This window comes from Microcebus murinus, chromosome 3 (genome assembly GCF_040939455.1).
Source record: "Microcebus murinus isolate Inina chromosome 3, M.murinus_Inina_mat1.0, whole genome shotgun sequence".
Classification (NCBI taxonomy): Eukaryota; Metazoa; Chordata; class Mammalia; order Primates; family Cheirogaleidae; genus Microcebus; species Microcebus murinus.
Window position 1 is genome coordinate 30,163,391 of NC_134106.1, and position 20,224 is coordinate 30,183,614.

The following is a 20,224-nucleotide window of genomic DNA, read 5'->3' on the forward strand; positions in this document are numbered from 1 at the left end:
CACCAATCCACTGCAACACAGCTGTAGTAGAAAGAATGGGGTAAAGAAAACAACAGAGAATGACAACTGGTTTCTAGAAAACAAAAGATACAGCTGGGGTTTTCGTTCCACTTTGTCAGAACCTAAAAATTACACCCAATTCATGTCTACAGAGACAATATATTTGGTCAAAGAACAGACCAAAATCATTTCTAAATTAAGCTACATAAGCAAATAGTCTTTAGGTCTAAGTGTCATGTAAATGGTCAAAACTAAAACCAAATGTTTTAAATCAGCTAAAAGCAGACATTTGGCTTTAGTCAGAATAATTTCAATTTTGGTAAACAGCCTTATAACTTAAAATGAATTGCTATCAATTTCCTTTCTCATTTCAGTCATATCTACTATGTTCAACAAATTAACACAGTAGCAGTAGTATCTTACAGTGGTAACTTCTAAGCCTCTCGACAATATGAAAGCAAGGTGAGGAACTAACAGTCCTTGAATGTAGTCAGTTTGCACCAGAAATTGTACTAAGCACTCGATATAAGCTATTTTAATTTCCTCAAAACTCCTGAAACATGTAATCCCAGTTTTTTAGTAAGATAAATACTTGATCTCTATTTTTTATAGTTTGTCATATGTTAAATATTAAAATCAAAAGTCAAGAGCAAAGTAATGTAAGCATGCTGGCAGGCTACCTACTATACTACATGCTTTGGTATTTACTAAAATTTTAAGACCTCTTCAGGACCAATGATCTTTCCAGATTCAAAGAGATTTTTAAAACAATGAGTATTATTATTTTTGAGCACTAATAATGCAACAGACTTTATAATAAGGGCTTCATATTTAACACACTGACTGCCACACTAGAAAAAAAATGTCTTCCTTGGGGGCCACAGTGTTTTATTATGAAAATAGAATAAAAACTTTGAAAGCAAAATAATCCTTTCCAATTTAATGAAAAATGTTTATTTTTTATTGTTTTCTGTATGTGAGTTATATGCAACTTGAACAACAGTTCTTATGGCTTCCAAGGCAAAGAGATGTGTGAGTTACATATGCTTCATGAGGCCCTGGGCTCAAAATTAGCATGAGTTAAATACAACTCACATAGCAGTTAATGTGTTAGTCACCATAATTTTTTTTTATGGAGGTACATATGATCCTAGCTTCACAGATGAGAAAACTGAGAATTAGAAAGTAAGTGACTTGAAAGGGCCCATCATCACAAAACAAGAAAGTGACAGAATAAAAATCTACACCCCAGATGTGTCTCCTTAATTCCAAATTCTGCTCTAGGATAATACACTCTGCCGTCTCTTCCTTATTCTTTTTTTAAAAATATACACCAATAACAAAGCTAATGTAATTTTAATATTGGGAATTCATGAATGAATAATCACTGTTAGATGGGCAAGGCTTGTGGCCTACTCTCTCAGCATGGATTTGCTCACTTGTAATCTGATTCTTATAAGTGGCCTTCCAGCTGTGATCTGATCAGCAAATTTTGGTTTGGCTCAATCCTAGTTCTACCTGCCGCTCAGATTTGTCTGCCTTCTGGGTTCTCCTAATTGCTAGTCACATTAGTTCTTTGGGTTTTATCAGTAAAAACATATTCCCTTCAGTTTATAAGCCTCTAGAAGGCAGAAATCTTGTTTGTTGCTAATTTTGCTTTGCAAACCATTATGAAAATATAGGCATCTAACACATATATAGGTTAACAATTTACATTCACCGTTTAACTATATCCTTACTCCTAATAGAAAGTGTGTTCTATTCTTAAAACAAACAATGCCCAAGCCAAACCAGAAATCCTGTTTAAAAGGTCTCAAGTTACAATTCACATCTATAAGATTTTAATCTAGGAGATATTCATATTCTCTAATTTAACTAAGACCCTGCAATAGTATTAGCAGAGTGAAGTTTTAGATTTCTCTTAACTTCGGAAATGCTATTTCTAATCAGTTTAACTCAGGGTTTTTCAACCTCAGCATTAGTAACATTTTGGGCCAGATAATGTTGTGTTACTGGGGGCTCTCGTAGCAGCATCCCTACCCTTTATCCATTAAATGTCAGTAGCACTGCTCACCCCCCAGGTTGTGACAACCAAAAGTATCTCTAGACACAGCCAAGGTCCCCTGGGGGACAAAATCTTGCTGGTTGAGAACTACTGGTTTAACTTGATTTTATAGATTAAAATTAGATACTGAGATTCTAACATTTGCTAATAAAATAGTCCAAAGTCCTGATCTACATTCTTATGTAGAAAAGGGAAAAAGTTCACTGTTGTCCCCAAGAAGTGAGTAACTTTGAGAATTTCACTGCCTTCTAGAAGAACCTGGCCTTTTGTACAATCTCAAGAAGAAAGAGAGCTACAAACTAAATTATCAGACAAGCTAAACTAATGGGATCAGCTAGGACACAACTAAGGCATTGATACTGACACTGAAACAAGACGGAAAAGAATACTGGATCTTATCTGCTCATTTCTTTCTCTTTTCAGCTCTGACAATTATAAATCATTTCATCAATGAAAGTAATTACCACCACAGATGTGCAGTATCATGTTTTTAGTAGTAAGAGCAGGTACCAAAAGTCTACTGCATTTCTGAGAATATAAAGATGAATTAGATAGCACCAACCTCAATGTATCATAAATGTTGGAAGGATAAATTTTGGCTTATGGTAACAACAACAAAAGAAGCTCCACCCTACTTCACCGTTGGAATGTGTAATAAAAATGGATGAAATTCAGAGTGATCACTTTTGCTTATATCCAAGTTTCAAGCAAGGCCCAACTATAAATGATCTGTTGGTTGAAGAGATACTTTCTTGGAAAAAAAGTTCAGTGTATAAATTTTATATTATCCTTATTAGAATTTGATCCAATTTTACAATTATAAGCCTCAAATCACTCACTTCTTTATTTTTCTTACCAATAGATGAACTCTTATTATAGAATGAAGACACTGACCTTATATAAGAAATGACCTTTGTCATTTCTCCATTCTTATTTTTATCATTTATATATATATTACAACTTTGAATAAAATCTACAAACTGTTCTTTTCTCTTGTGTTTCCTTTTATTGATCTGAAAGTTAGTTATCCCACAGTCTAGAAATTTGATAGTCAATTCCATTTTATACTAATTTTCTTTGAGATTTCATATTAACCCTTTTTTCATTCTGAAATTTATCTTGGTGTGAGGTATTAAGTAGAGGTCTATGTTAATGCCCCTTCAATGTTTTAAATTTGGTTTTCTAAACTCCATTCTTTGAAAAATAATTCCTTTTTATTGTATTTCTCATGCCTCCTATAGCATATACCTAACATGTACCTTGGGCCTGTCTATTCCTATTTAAGTAGTATATAGTTTTAATTATTGTAGTTTTCTTTCCCTCCTCTTTCTCTTATTTTTTCAGATTTTAAAATAAATGCTCTTTATTACTTGTATTTCTCCCAGATAAACTTTAGAATAACATTGTCAGGGTAAAATTCTTTACCCTGGGTAAAATAAATCTTTAATGGAAAAAAAATTAATTTGAGAAGTAAAAATACTTCTCAATATCAGTATTCCTTTTTCAGGAACATGATAAAACACATTTCACAAAGTCTTTAAAATTTCAAAAAATTTTAAATTATGTTTACATTTAGATTTATCCATTTCTTAAGGTAATTATCACTAAATACTCATAGCCATTTTTTTCCTAATGGGGATATCTATGTGCTCTTGGTGAGTTTTTCTGTCCCTCTTATGATATCAAAAGATTGTATATAGTTTCATTTAACTGTCCCTATCTCTTTATAGTTGCTCTATATGTTCTTTATGACAGTTTAATACTTATGCATGTGTATACAATGCAGAAATATCTCAATTCCATTATATTAGATGTAAGAGCCTAAGGGTATAGAAATATAAAGAAGCAGGCTTACTCACTTACTGCTCAACAATAATAATTAACTGACCAGACAAATCAGTTGACCTCAAAATTATATGATTCTGAAGTCACATATGCAATCATCATTAACCTAAAGAAATACATTATGCCCTGAGGAATATAATATACTTGTGGCTGACACTTATAGGTACATGCCACCATGCCTGGCTAATTTTTCTTACTTTTTTAGAGACATGGTCTTGCTATGTTGTCAAGACTGGTCTCAAACTTTTGGTCTCAAGAGATCCTTTTGCCTCTGCCTCCCAAAGTACTACGATTATAGGTATGAGCCACTGCGTCTGGCCATACTATATTGTTATAATACAGAAATCACAGGTTTCACATGCAGTCTAAGAATAGAAGATTGAATAAATCACAGAATTGATATACCATTATCCTCTAATTTTCTGCACCAACAAAAGAATTAGTAAAGCTAATAGAAAATTGTGATTATTCATTCAGATCAAGAAAGGAATCAGTTAGTTGTCTTCTACATAGTAGAAAACAGATTTTGGCATATGTGTACATTTCATAAAGCACAAATCTTAAAAGTTAACATAAATTTAGCTGGTAGTAGCTTTCAGTTATTTCCAGGTCACCACTGACTAATTCTAACAAATTTTTAACAGGGAGATATTTCAAAATATAGTGGTTAAAGTTTTTTTATCTTTTCAGAAAAATATCAGATTAATAAATAATATTACTGATAACATTTGCTGATTAATATGTGCTGGGTACTAAATAAATACACACACACACATATATATGAACACACACATACACACATAAAACCACGAGAGATGAGTACTATCTTTAACCTCATTTTTCAGATAAGAAACCAAGGTTACACAACTAGTGAGTGGTAGAAATGAACTCTAGTTTGACTAACCTAAAACTCATGTTTTTAACCATACTACACTGATTTATTCAACCAAGAGGTATTTGTTGAGCACCTACTGTGGCCATATCTGGCCTCATAGAACTTAGAGTTTTATGGTAAATACATTCAAGCAAACAGACAACTGCAATCAGCATCTTGAAATACTACATTACAATAGGTTGAATAGGATTGCTTGCACCTACACAGGAAAAGATTTGCTAGAGGTCTAAGAATTGGATGTGGCAGAGAAAGGGTGTAGCAGAGAAAGAGCAAGCACAAAGGGCTAATTATAAGACATAATGTGGCATGTGTTAAGCTTAGAAAAGGAATCTGGACCAGAGATATGCCACTGTGAATCATCTGTATATTTTGCAAGTAAACCTGCAATAATACCTTACGTAAGCAATCACATATTTCTGTCACCTGCTCATTGCTACTAACTACAAACATTTGTGCAGTTAATTCCAAGAGCAAGAAAGGCAGAGATCACCATGAATTTCTTGAATAACTAGGTACAGCTCACATAAAATTTAGAGTACTACTGGGAAGCAGAATCACAACTTTATTCATTTGACCATGCAAAAGAGTCCGTATGTGCATAAATAGACTGGTTTCTGCTCTCTCGTTGACTACTGAGGATGTTAAAGGCATCTTGTATTATCCATGCTACAAGCTATCAGAGAGTAGTAGCAAGGCATTGTACCAGCTGCTGGGATTTATTTCCCCAGGTGAAGTACTACAGCTGGTGATGACAAAAGCAAAAAGTATGGTTTAAAACCTAAGCTTTCATGACTCCCCCCAACAAACTGGTAGTTCTCCTTCCTTTGATTCATTTTACCATTTTATACCTTTATCTCAGGACTTATCATAATCTACCTTGTATTACAGTAATTTGACATCTGGTCATCTTCTCCCTTTCTACAGCATAAAACACAGGGACAGGGAATTTCTCTTTCTTTCATCTTGGGAGCCCCCACAGTTATCTGGCACTGTGATTGAAAAGAGTAAGTGTACCATAAATATTTGTTCAATTGAAGCAAAGGCGTAACAGATAATGGGATCCTGGTAAGGTACAACTGTATCACATTATTTAGCTCTATGCAAACTGCCCAGTAGAAAAAAAAAAAATCACTAGCATTTATTTTCTATTTATTAATACAATTTTCAATATCATAGTAACCTATAATCAATCATATGTAGGCCTCACTGAAAGTTTGAATTATAAATTGGCATGTTATAGAACAAAATATAAAATTTAAGTATTTGAAAAAACATATCTTCAGATTACTATTTACCTGATCCTTAAGCTTACTGATTTCCATTAGAATGGAGGTTCTAAACTCTGGCTGTTCATTAGAATCATAGATAGAGCTCTTAAAAAAGACTCCCCCCTCCCAGAGATCCTGACTTAATAATATAATATGCAGGGCAGGGAAGGACCCGTTTAAGCTCCTCGGTTATTCTCTGGTGCAGCCTGGGTTGCAAACCACTGTTACAAATCAAGTCATATTTAAGTTGCACATAACCTTGCAACCAAAGGCACAGAATTTATAAATATTTAAGAATCCTGATCCTTTATAACACGTGGCCTATGGTAAAAGATTTTTGAAAATAGAGCCTTTTCCGTGAATATGACAAAATAAACTTTGAATATTTTGCTTCTAATTTTTAAAAAGCTGGTCATCGGGAAATGTTCAATGATAGAGTAATCAGAATATCTTCTTGTGGGCTATTTAAAAGTAGACTGGATAAGATTTTTAAAGGAAAAAATAGACAAAAACATTAAAATAAAGTCTGCATTTGTCCAAGTATATATATTAACTTATTCATTTGATTGTAACCAAGTTAATATTTTATAAAAAATTACTGAATCATGGAAAAATGTGACAAGGAGCTTGGTTCACATTCCTTCAACCTATTTCCAAGAGTAGGCTGGGATTGAAAAAATCTTAAAACAATACATTAGTTGTCATGGCACAACTCAGAGGCAAATACAGCTTTTCCATTGCACTACTATGTATTCTTCAAATGAAAATCTTCTGTTTCAGCTCCGCTTTCTTGTTTCAGCTCTTACAGTGTAAATAAGTGTCCTTTTCATGGTCTATTAAGTACCACATTTTCTGTTTTTTGTTAGTGATTCCTCTAAAATGGTTCCAAAGCATGTGCTGAAGCACTGTCTAGTGTTCCTCAGTGCAAGAAGTCTGTGATGTGCCTTATGGAGTAAATAAGTGTGTTAACTAAGCTTCATTCAGGCATGAGTTATAGTGCTGCTGGTTGTGAGTACAATTTTAATGAATCAACTATATATATTAAATAAGGTGTCTTTAAACAGAAATACACATAAAACGAGGGTATATTTATTGGCTGATGAAAACATTGTGACCAAAGGCTTGTAGAAATCTAATCCTGTATTCCCTCTAGGTGCAATGGTCCACTATTTGCTAATTCAGTGTTCACAGTGACTTTATAGAATACAACTACTGTAAATAATGGGAATTGACTGTACATAGAAATAAAATGTATGACAACATAGCACAAATGACAATAGGAAGAAAACAGAAATATACCATTTTAAGGCATACCTTACATTATATATAAAGTGGTATGAAACTGTCTGAAGATACTCTATGATAAAGACGCATGAGTTTGCAAACATTTTCTGTAAAAGGCCAGATAGTAATATTTCAGGCTTGGTGGGCCATATGGTTTCTGCCACAGCTATTCAACTCTGCTACTATAATGAAAGCAGCCATAGACAAGATATAAATGAATAAGCATGCTGTGTTCAAATAAAACTCTATTTACAAAAACAGCTGGTGGGCCAGATTTGGCCTATGGATGTAGACTGCTGACCCCTGCATTACAGTAACTGCTAAAGGAAATTTTTAAAAAGTGTAAAAAACCATCAGTGGAGATAAAGTGGAATTATGACAAACTCAATTCAAAAGAAGGCAGAAAAGAAAGAAAAACAGGACCTAAGAACAAAATGGACAAATAGAAAATAGCAAAAAATACATTTAAATGCACATATGTTGAAAATTATATTAAATATAAATAGTCTAAACACCTGAAAAGCAAAAGCTGACAGATTGAAAGCATGACCCAACTATATGCAATCTACAAAAATCCTACTTGACATATGAAGACACAAAGAGGTTATAAGTAAAGCATTTGAAAAGATACTGCAATGCGAACACTATGTTTTTTTTTTAAAAAAAGGAATAATTATATTACTACCAAAGTACAGATAGTGCCTGGCTTATGATTTTTGACTAGCGATTTTCTGACTTTACAATGGTATAAAAGTGATACACATGCAGTACACTCAACTTACAATGGGGTTATGTTTGAATAAACCCATTGTAAATTGAAAATACAATAAGTTAAAATGCACTTTTGACTTACAGTATGTTCAACTTAACCATGGGCTTATCAGGACATAAACCCATTGTAAGTCTAGGAGCATCTATGAACTTCAGAACAAGGTATTACCAGAGATAAATAAGAAAAGTTACATTGAAGAAGGGATCACTACATCAAAGGTTATAAAAAATCCAAAATGTGCTTTCAAATAATAACAGAGCTTCAAAAAATATGAAGCAAAATTTGATATACCTGACAAAAAATCAAAAAATCTAGAATCATTGTTGAAGGAATTTAATACTCTTTTCTTTATAATTGATAGAGCATGTAGAAAGAAATAATAAAGATATAGAAGATCTTCACACTATCAACCAATTGACCTAACTGATATTTCCAGAACACTCTACTCAACAAGAGCAGAAGATACCAGAGAAAGAATCGGGAGGGTTCATCTTTTTTTTTTTTTTTTGAGACAGAGTCCAGGCTAGAGTGAGTGCCATGGGTCAGTCTAGCTCACAGCAACTGCAACTCCTGGGTTCAAGCAACCCTTCTGCCTCAGCCTCCCGAGTAGCTGGGACTACAGGCATGCGCCACCATGCCCGGCTAATTTTTTTCTATATATATTAGTTGGCCAATTAATTTCTTTCTATTTATAGTAGAGACCGGGTCTCTCTTTTGCTCAGGCTGATTTCGAACTCCTGACCTCAAGCGATCCGCCTGCCTCGGCCTCCCAGAGTGCTAGGATTATAGGCATGAGCCACCGTGCCCGGCTGGAAGTGTTCATCTTAAGGAATAATGAGTGATTCCATTGCAAGGGTCAAGCAAAACACAAAAGCCCCAATGTACATCCTTATGCAAAATCTAAGTGAAAGAACACATCTTTGACCCTCTTAAATCTCAACACAGGATCTCTATTTTATTAAAGTTTAATGTAAGTCAATCACATTATCTCTACCAGAAAAAGCTTTACTTTTCCTTTTGGTTTTTCTATCTTGGTCACCAGCGTTGACACCCATCCAGTCACTCAGGTTGGCTTTCTTTCGCCCTTTGTTCTTCCTTTATATTCAACAGGGTATCAAGTTTTACCAATTTTAGTTTTCCAATATCCTTCAAATATGTCATCACTTTCCAACGGCCTCAGTTCAGGTCTTCATTATAACAGCCTCCTATCTGATCTCCCTACTTTATCTCACTCAGTTGCCATATTTAAGCTTTTCAAAACAGATCTGAGCATCTCCTTTTGCTGTGCAAATACCCTGTCCACGCTTAGAAAAATCAACTGTAAAACTTTTCATTGGCACAGGGAAGGCAGCATGGTGCAATGAAGAGTGTATACGCTTTGATGTTACGACAGACCTGTGTTTGAAATCTTCTATTAACAGGTTATCTAAAAAATAATCGGGCTCTAAAGACAAGGAAAAGGGTAAAACAAAACAAAATACACAGGGAAAAATACAGAGCACATAGAAAAAACAAGGTGTGGACCTGGGAACCTGGGACTTGGCCGTTGGTATGCCCTCATGCCACCTCAATACCTTGTGCTTTTTCTACCTCCTGTTTTCTCTGAAAACAAATGAGATTTCCTATGCCTCCTTGACTTTATACAGATTTTCCCGTTCTTAAGAGACAAAAGGATAGTGGTCTTTTAAATCTGGGATATAGGTTCCAATTAGTTAGACTGATATTCCAGACTTTTAGCTCATAGTCTATTAGGACGCTTCAAAATGCTCAGAATTGATAGATCCGTATATGTTAACTCATTGTGTATAACTTACTGAGAAGCAACAGTAACATTACCTAGAAAAGCTATTGACATGAAGAGCATGCACAGTACCTTTTGATAAACAATGGAGCACACAAGATCTTTGACAGCAGATAAAGACAGTTCCTGGGCTTCAATGGTAACACTCTCCCGTGTGAGGCCAATCTGCAGTAGAAATGAAACTGTATGCACTGAGCCTCTGGAGTTGGTGAGTGATGGTGCACTGAAGCTTCCATTAGAGAGTCGGGCAGACAGTCCTGTCTTAGGACTTGAACATGGAGAAGCAGTTGGAAGCACGGCAGGAATAGCTGCAGGTAATACAGACTTCTGGGCTGATGGAGGGGAATTATTTGCAGACATCTGCCTTTCTTTAATCTTTTAAAACAGTTGTCAATTCTTTTAAAGTGAGTATGAAGAGGTTTTTAAAATAACAGCAAAAAAAAAATGACTACACTTGGATTTAGTTGAAAGCTTCTTTATTTCCTCTTCTAAGCCACTCATGCCGATGATTATAAGTTTTATCACTGAATTGAATGCACAAAAGGTGCTACTTCTCTTAATACCAGTTCCATCAAAAAGGTATCTTACTTCTAGGACCACAACCACAGATTTGTATTTAACATTACTCGGTTACCCTAATCAGAATAGAGTTGACATTGCTTATTTACTAAATATCTTCATCTATTTTAAGTCTATTCTTGTTTCTCTTAACCCCAGAAAAAGACATATTAAATTAACAGTTGGTTTTCTGTCAAGATGAAATCCTCCTGGTTTAAAAATAGTGCTTTGGATTAATCTATTCAGTACTTATCCTTTGGTTCACTGACTTGATGAGACACCTTCTCAAATGTCCACACCTTAAATCACTTTTCAAATGTCCTCATTTTCATTGGGGCTGGGGGGTAGGAAAGAACTTTTCTATGATGAAGTACAAAGCTTCTTAAAACAGTTCTGATATATTTCACTTGATGAATAGGTCCATCGAAAAAAGTTGATTCTTTCTGAAATGCAGTCAGCCTAGAAGAAATTTTTAAAAAGGTTTTAATATTTTACATTTATTTGTTTTAATATTTTACATTTACATTTTACATTTATTTGAAATTAATTAAAAATGTAAGATTATCTATAATTCTTTTAAATGATAATTTTTGGCCCCATGTTTATAATTCACTAATAAATCCTAATGAGTAGCCATTTTTTGTCTAGTTATCAGAGCCATTTTTTACTGTAGGTATAATTTCAGGGACAATCTCCTGCTCAAAAATAAATACATACATACATACATACCTACCTACCTACCCACCCCTGGCACTCCTCAGTACTATCTGACACTTGAAGATTACTTTTTTTTAAAAAAAATCTGTTTTATTTTTAATTTATGAAGATCAAATACTTTTATTCTACAATTACACAACTGAGCTATGTCAAGACAAAAAAGAGTAAAGTTGACATTGTCATAGATATAAAATATACATAGAATACCTATCACCTAGCCATATAAAAGATGTATAATACAGTCCTAATAAAGATAATTTAAGAGTATTCTTTTTTTATATTAAAAGCCTAATTCTGTCAAAATACAACTGCTGACTTGTTTTGTTGAAAATTCCTTTCAGAAGCCTAAGGAAGCAAGAGGGGATATACTGAAAGGTACATGTCCAACAAAGTGTGAAATCTGACATACTTATGACAGAAACATAGGAAAAAGTGATCTCATCATAAGAGATTTCTCCCATCCAAGTACTAACCAGGCCCAACCCTGCGTAAGTGTCCTAGATCAGACAAGATCAGGCATGTTCAGGGTGGTATGTACAGCCATAAACCACAGCGATTTCTAACAGTAAGAAAGAAAACACTAGGTATAGTTAATTAACTATGTATCATAGTTTTTAGAAAAACACAGTTCTAAAAGTAAAAAAAGAAAAAGGTATAATTCCTCATGACCAAGTGAAATGGCTCACTAGAGATGGATCCTTCTAAGTTCCATCTATATACCCATAAACAATTCCAATGATGAAAAAGAGTGAAGCATCCAGTGTGGCTGCAGAGTAGTTAATGGGGCTAGAAAAGGATGAACATGACAGAAGAACAAAAACAAAGATATAGTATAAATAATGAGAAAGCTTGAAAAACTGAGACTTAGAAAAACACTGCTTAAAGATAAAAGCTTTTATAGCTACATTCAAATAAATATTACATCTTATATTGTACAACACGTGATAGTTCATAAATGTTTTACATACTTTATCTCATGATACTTCTTTGAAAGTTGACAGGGCAAATATCATTTTTACAGATGAGAAAACTAAGGTACAAGATGATAATACAACTTGCTCAGTATTACATGGCTATTAAGAGGTGGAGTGGGAATTAGAACCCAGGTTTCATGCTTTCTTACCCAATGCTCTCTCCACAATAACATACTATTTCTTGAACAGAACAAGGAACTGAGAGAATCACTGCTCAGAGGATGTTGCTAAGGCTGAGAGATCACATAGATTGCTCAACCTGTATTTTGCTTATCTTCTCCAAGAGCTTTTAAACCAAAGCTGCAGAAAAACGTTGAGAACTGAAACCTGAGCCTGATGAGTAAGAGACTAAAACAATTTTAGGCGAGTTTGAGTCTCTTGGGCCCAGATGAAATCCATTCCATACTACTAAAGCAATCAGCAAGTGTAATCACAAAGCTGATTCCCATAATCTTGAAGAAAGCGCTCAGAAAGACAGAATATGGGTAGAGTTGCTTCAAGTCCACGGGGCTGGAGAAGTGGGAAAGCAAATTTCAGAAATTACAGAAAACTTAAATATGAAGCAAATGGTTTGTGAATAACTAGAGAAGAACATGATGATCACTAGATAGATGTCAGCCTGAATTCAAACAAAACAAGTAATGCCAAATCAACCACGTTTACATCTTGGAAAAAACTGACTATTAGACTTCTCAGATCAGTGGTCCCCAACATTTTTAGAACCAGTTTCATGGAAAACAGTTTTTCTGTGGATAGGGTGATGGAGGCGATGGAGCTCAGGCGGTGATCAGCAAGCAATGGGATGTGGCTGTAAATACAGATGAAGCCTCACTGGCCTGCTGCTCACCTCTTGCTGAGCTAACAGGCCAGAGACAGGTCTGTGGCCCTAGAGGTTGGGGACCACAGTCTTAGATGGACAAAATAATAATAGTTTACATTTATTGAGCTCTTACTATCTGCCAGGCACTGTTCTAAGCACTTTTATGTATTATCTCACTTAATCTTCTCAACAACCCATTTTATAGTTTAGAAAACACAGGTTCACAGATTAAAGTACTTGCCCAAGATCACACAATTAGCAAAGCCAAAAAAAAGATACTGTATTCTGACAAAAATAATATTCAAGATGGTTATACTATTTTTGTAAAGATGCTGCTTCAGTGTGAGTTGGATGTTAGTGTAGTAGGGTAAGTCTGCTGCTCTATGTCAATTTAGACGAGGAAAGTCTTTAGGGGAGTGGAGCTATGTCCTTAGCCCTATTTTTCATTACTTATGAGATAATAAAAACATGTTTATAAAATTCTCAGGTTGAACAAATCTGGGAGAAATAAACTAAAAAATTAAAGTGAAAATTAAGGAGAAGTGCAAAGCTTTGTATTTAGTTTCAAAAAGTTAAACATGCATTACAGAAATGGGAAAATGCTAACTTGAAAGTTGTTCGTATGAGAAGCGGTTATCAACCCAAGAGTTTAATACCAGCTGTTAATATAACGGGTGACTAAAAGAGCTAATGTAAACCTAATGCTCCAGGACACTGAGGACATAACAGTATCAATCTGTATACTCCTTGCTTGTCAGTCTATATCACTATTGTTTATTTCTATGGTCTACATTTTCAGAGCTATTAATATATTCATTTTTTTAAAAGAAATCATGCTTCCAGATAAAGGTAAAAAATGTCACATGACAAAAATATGCTTAACAAATCTTCATATAGACAGAATAAGTGGTTTTTAAATATCTGAAGAGGTATTAACAGAATTGGTTTTATTCAGTATCATTGCAGAGAGAAGATGTAAAATAAAGAGGACAGCAGTACTTACTGACAGGTTGTAAGGACTGAGCTACTGCATATAAAGTACCTATATCAGTACCTGGCTCACAGTAAGTGCTCAGTAAGTTTTAGTAATTTTCATAGTAATTAGTTGAAGGAATTAGCAATTAAATCCCTACTTTATGCTAAACACTGCAAGTGAGACCATGATACTTCATTAAATCCTTGGAACAATACTAGGAGATCTGTTTAACTCTATTTTACAGAAAAGGAACCAGAGTTTCAAAGAAGTTGTTAAATATAGCTAATAAGTGATGAAAATGAGATCCAAACTAAAGTTTCCCTGACTCCAAAGCCACGTACTTTCTATTTCATTCCACATCCAAAAACATAACAGGTTGTCCCATGAGGTAATTAGCTCTATAACATATCTGATTGAGTAGATATTTATTACAAGAAAGTAGTAAAATACCTATGAATAACACTGTACATGAGTTAACTACTTCAAAATATAAGACACTACTGTGTTATATAACAATTTATTTTGACAGCTGTCTTCACAGTAAATTTCCACTTTATTATAACTAGTAATATTAGCCAAATAACAGCAACTGTCTAATACAATTGACTAATTTATCAGAACTAATGTTAACTATTTATAATATATAATTTCATATAAAAGTTATTATCAGCATGAACATAAATAGAAGAAACTAAGGAGCTATCATATTAGCTATGCCCACTCATCCCATCTGTTTTCTCTCTCCTTTTGTCTGTAGACCCCTGATTTGCTCTGTAAGATGCAACACGATGTAGGGTATAAAATATTAAATTTAATAACTCTAAATTATAAGAACCTTGGAATGCTTAATTTTGTCTTTATGCTTCAATTAGAAAACTGAAATAGTACATCTTACTAATTTATAAATTATATATCGATTGTATATGTTTCTAACAGCTATGAGAGGCTCAATCACGTCTAACTGGCAAGCATTTCTAATATGTTTATATGGAACATCTCAAATATTTTTTTCAGAATTATCTGTCACATATTGCATTCAAACAAGTTTACATAATCTGTCGTCAATATTGAATGGAATCAAAAGATAGGATGTTTAAGGCATCTTGAGCCTAGTCTGCCCTATTGTTACAGACAAGGTGAAACAAAAGCCCTGGACATTACAGGACTTACTTGAGGGTTACTTCATGTAGTATCACAAGTTGTTCTATCTTCCTCTCCCCTTTTCTCCTCTTCCCCCATGCACACATTATCTCATATTTTAACGGTCTCTAATCAGGAGAAACTCTAACAGTAGCATTTTCATTTAATAAATATTTACTGAGTACTTATTATTTTCTAGACTGCTATGAGAGACACTGGAGTTAAATAGCAGTAAGCAAAACAGACATGCCACTACTCTTTCCAGAACTCAGTGTTATGTGGGACACAGACATTAAACATTCTCATAAATAGCTAGGTAATTACAAACTATAAAAAGTGGTATAACAGAGTATATACTACAGGGACCCAATTTCAGCTGGGATTTCAGAGAAGGATCCTTTATGGAAGTGATATTTAAGTTGAGACCTTTGGATAAGTAGGAGTTAGGGAAGCAGAGAAAGAGGCAAGAGGATTCCAGGAAGGAAAAACACATCTTGTTATAAAATACTTCAAAAGGAAGCTCATTATTTAGTGTAGCCAGCATTCTTTTTGTACGGTACTCAAAAAAGTCTAAAGTGAAGAGATTAAAATGCTTTTCCTATTTAGAATAACATAATATTTACCATGATTCTCTACTAGTAAAGAGTATTCCATATCAATTTAGTTTTGTGTGCTAGAAATGCTGATGAAGTGGAGGACTGTGTTCCTCCCTTGATATGTATAAGTATTTTTTTAGTATGTAAAAAAGCATGTAGCCCTTTTCAATGCAATACTAACCAGTGTCCTGAAGTCAATGTCAACGTTTTACCTTGATACAGATTTGACTTTAATAATCCTGTTGTTGTTTTTATATTGTATATAGTGTAAAAAAAAAAACACCTCAAATATCTTGTTTGTTCTAAAAAATACATATTTTGTAGTAAGCCCTACATCTACTTATATTTTTTCAAAAACATGATTATTAGCTCAGATTAATATAATGCTTTCCTTCCTAAGAGCTCAGCGTTTGGCTAAACTGTTTCCTCTAAAATTCTGCTGTTCTGTACCAGTGGTATTTGAATCTCAGGCCTTCCACTGTCAGAGAGTAGAACACCATGTCTGCTCTCTGCTCAGGCACTGAAAATTTATCCAGTAATAAGATTACAGCCTACCAATCTGGCAATGTAATCTGAATCTGTGTTGAGCTTGATAGAGCTTCATCTCTGCACCAGGACTATCTAAGAAATCTGATTGGCTAATGGCCAATGGCAATTTCTCACATACTGCCACTATCAACTAACCACACAAGTGGAGGAAACTTTCTTCCTACATTGAAATTAAAATCAAAACATCTCCTAAATGCATTATCTCAAGTTTTTCTTGACATGACTACACCAAAGAGGCACACAAATATAACAAGTTCAATATGAATTACATAATCAGAGAAACTCAAAGTATAATCAGCACAGGATATTGTGAATCATAAGCAGTATCATTATTAAATCAAATTAAAACGAGTACTAGCAAATAATTTCCCCATATATCAAATTCTGTACAAGTAGTTTCTTTTAAAACTAAACAACTCCACTATGGTAGTATTTTCATCAACTTTAGAATGTCTTTTTAAAAATCAGAACAAAACGTCCTCTAATAAAATTACATTTGAACGACCATCGATGCATTTTTCTCCTGTATTAAGTGTTTTCAATTCTTACATAATTTTTAAAATTTAATATACAAAAGATTGATTTGTTAAGTTTTTTTAATCCATGACAGTGTTTAAATTTTAAAAAATCCACTGCCACAAATTTCTATTTTAAAGAGGTCATCTGATGAAACTGAAAGCTTATAAAATCTGTGTAACTAAAAGGCTCACCACTACCTGGAATGCTTAAAAAATTAGTTTTGAGATATAAACTAGTCAGCACTATTGAATCTGAGTCATCCTGAAATGTGAAATGCCATATACTAAACTATGGAACCTACGATGGAAACTGGCTTGTCAAATAGGAATACTCCAAGTAAATGTGTTCAGGCCCACATTTATATTACCTACTGAAGCAAAGCCTACCATGGTTCTGTGACACGTTTTAAATACTACTTTAACTAAAAGTTGCAACTTATTTTTAGCTGAATCTCCAAGCTTGAGCTCAACCCATATTCTAAACAAGAGAGGAGGGGAAGGTTCCTTTACAGAGTACAACTGGCCAAAATCTCAGTCAGGGAACTTTATGGAAGCTTTCTGCAGCAAATCCATAGGTATTCCGCGCTCTCATTACATTATAAGTTTATAAGTAAGCTTGCTCTAAGCAAAATCAAAGTCTGTAAAAGTGTAAGAACTGCCAACATTTAAGTACAAAGAAAAAGCAGTCTGAGAGTAATAAAATGACATTTTCTAGAGTACGAATTAAGACATTTTACAAGTTTCATTTGTGGCTATAGCTCATAAAGGCTGTGTCGTACAAAGTAGTAGTAGTTCAGGGTGTAACTTATCCTTCCTAATCAAAGACGACACCGATAGTCTTATTTCCTGCAAGGATGGGTGTGGTTGAAAAGACAGTTACGTCCATTCCATCAATCTGTGTGTGGAAAAGTCTGCAGGTCACTGAATTTATATTCGTGCTTGCAGACAAGGCCTATGCCTCTGACTGTAATGACTTGAAATAAAATATCCAACAGGCAATCGAGTAGTATGTGGTTATTTTCATTGCTCACAGAAACCGTCGCACCACTCCTGTTTCATCTTAAGAAAACCCCCCGGGAGTGAGAACAACTCAGAGCAATGCAGCAACTTGCAAATATAGACGCAGTCAGGGAATTGGGATAGGGGTGACTTACGTCCTCCAAACATCATTTACTCACCCTTTTGAGGCGGGTACAACGTAAAGTGATGAAAAGAAACGAAAAAGGTTCCCCCCAAATTCAGCACTGGGAGTGCCGCGGGTCTGGCGTCGGGAACTAGTTTGGGGGACCCGGGAACAGATCGTCTCCAAGGGGCCGGACGCGGTGGTCGCCAGCGGAGCGCGAATCCAAGTTGGCCTCGGCACGCACGCCGGAACTTGGCCCCATCTGGCGGCCGCGCCAGCACCCCGCGCCCCCTCGGCCGCCCGCCGCGCGCTCCCCCAACTTCCCGCCCGGCGCGGCGGCCGCCGCCCAGCCCCGCGCCGAGTCCGAGTCCGAGTCCCGCCGCCTCCGCAGGCGCCGCCGCGTGCGGGCGGGTGGGGGAGGGGCCGCCGCCGCCTCAGCCCGACGGGCTGCGAGAACAAAGCGGCAGCGGCGGCGGCGGCGGCAGCGCGAACTTTTTCGGTGTCTGCTCCGCGCTCCCTGAGGCGACTACTTACAGTGGCGGGCTCGGCCAGTCGCGAGAAACTCCGCGCCCGCCAGCGTCTGGGTCCCCGACGCGGCGCCAGCGAGGCTTCACGCGCCTCGCAGGATCCCGCCCGCCGCCGGCGCCCCTTCCTCCCTCGCTCCCTCCCCGTCCCGTCCCGAGGCCGAGGGCGGGGGGCCGGGGCGCGCGGGGCGGGGGCGCGCGGCGGCGCGAGGCCTGCCGGGAGCTGTAGTCCCCGGCGGCCCCGGCCGGGTGGCGGCGGTGCGGGAAGGTCAGTGGCTGGCTCTGCGCCGCCCGGGCGCCGCGAGGGCTCTGGGCGCTCTGGGGCTCGCCGCTCCCCCCGCCCCCCCGAGGTGGGGGCGTCTCGGTGAGCGCGGGCGCACGCGTGGCAGGGGCGCTGCCGGAGACGCCACTGTGTAGTTGTGTCAGTTACTCGCAGTACTTGACACCCTCTCTTGCTCCTGAACTGCCTCTTTCTCTTTTCCCGTGCGCTCTGATGGAGGCGAGGGCGACAAGGGGCCGGAGGCGACAGAAGGAACGAGGGACTTGTGAGGTGTGCAGGGCTGAGAGCAGTTCCCGCCCCGAGATAGCGGCTCGCTCCGGCTCACGTTCCCCTCCCTGCCGCGTGCCCGGGGGCGGCCGCCTGGCCCGCAGCCCCGCGCGTTCCGCCCGCACTCGGACCGTGCGGAGCCCCTCACCTGCGGCACAGCACGCTGCAGTGGTTTTCCGTGTGTTTTGTGTTTCCTCCTTGTCCACCGTTAAACTCGAATGTGAACCCTACCACCAACGTGCAGCGCAGTCGAGAATCACCAAACCTAGGCTTTCGTGCGCGTGAAGCACACCGCATCTCCACTTGTTTTGTTCAAGTGTGACACTGTCGAGGGAGCCGGGCCAGGGTGGGAGTCGGTGTAAGGATCGAGACGGAAAATGCACGGTGCGTTAAGTTATGTATGTCCTGTGGGACAGAAAAGCCAGAGTAGCTGACAGCCATTGTCACAGAAACGACACAGTTCTTCGTATGTCAACATCTTATCCCCAAAATACTTAAACTATATTGAAACAATCGGAGGTGCTGCGGATAAGAGGGCAGTTCTTGAGACTAGAAAGAAAGAAACTTAAGTGGGCCCCTGTTTCTGATACTACTAAGCCTTCAATCTTGGTGGATGTCCCTGGGTTTAAAATCAAGAAATGGGAACATTAAAATAATATTAAAGATGGGGTAAGTAAAAGGGTATATAACCCTGATCTACTCTGAAGCTATTTTTTAAAAAAAGACATTTCTGAAACATGCTCAGAAATTGGAAGCTGCTAAAATATCTTACATTCAGTATTATCTATCTAATTCAATTTAATTGTATTTTTGTACGTAGAGTCTTATTCTACCATTCTTTAAAATTGAAAGTAGATTGACTCAAATTTACCTTCCTTCTTTTTAAAGAATTCTCTTGCCTAACTTTGCCTTTTTCTTTTTTTTTCACTTCCCAGCAGACGTTTTGGTCCAGCCCCAAATGTCCCCTTTCAGCAAGATTCCCAGGACCTCATTGGAGCATTTTACAGCCAGTCCCATCTCACTATTGACTTCCATTTTCTGTTGTGGTCCTTAAAGAGACAGAAGTTACTCTTCCTAGAAGTAACTTTTCCAAGTGAATCAAACTGCTATAAGTATCTGTGTATTTGTGTGACCAAAAAAGTTATATTTATAAGGTATATATCTCATTTCATTTCCACTGTTCTGCTTCTCTTTTTAAAAATGAAATTGTCTCCTATACTGGAGATGAATTTTTCAACACCACATTTAAGCA

The 20,224-nt window shown here is 36.8% G+C and overlaps 1 protein-coding gene across 2 annotated transcripts in view; it reads right to left on the reverse strand.

Moving 5' to 3' along the window:
- Window positions 1-18,604, reverse strand: part of PRKD3 (protein kinase D3) — a 70,749-nt gene extending 52,145 nt beyond the window's left edge. The window contains exons 1-2 of one of the 2 annotated variants that reach the window (XM_012788445.2): window positions 18,436-18,604; window positions 10,003-10,947 (exon numbers count right to left, since the gene is read on the reverse strand). In XM_012788445.2, coding sequence (XP_012643899.1) covers window positions 10,003-10,290 — 288 coding nt within the window. In that variant the 5' untranslated portion in view covers window positions 10,291-10,947; window positions 18,436-18,604. Of the gene's footprint in view, window positions 1-10,002; window positions 10,948-17,956; window positions 18,208-18,435 lie in introns of those variants that run through there. The other variant, XM_012788446.3, reaches the window with a different exon arrangement.
- Between the last annotated feature and the right edge of the window lie 1,620 nt (window positions 18,605-20,224).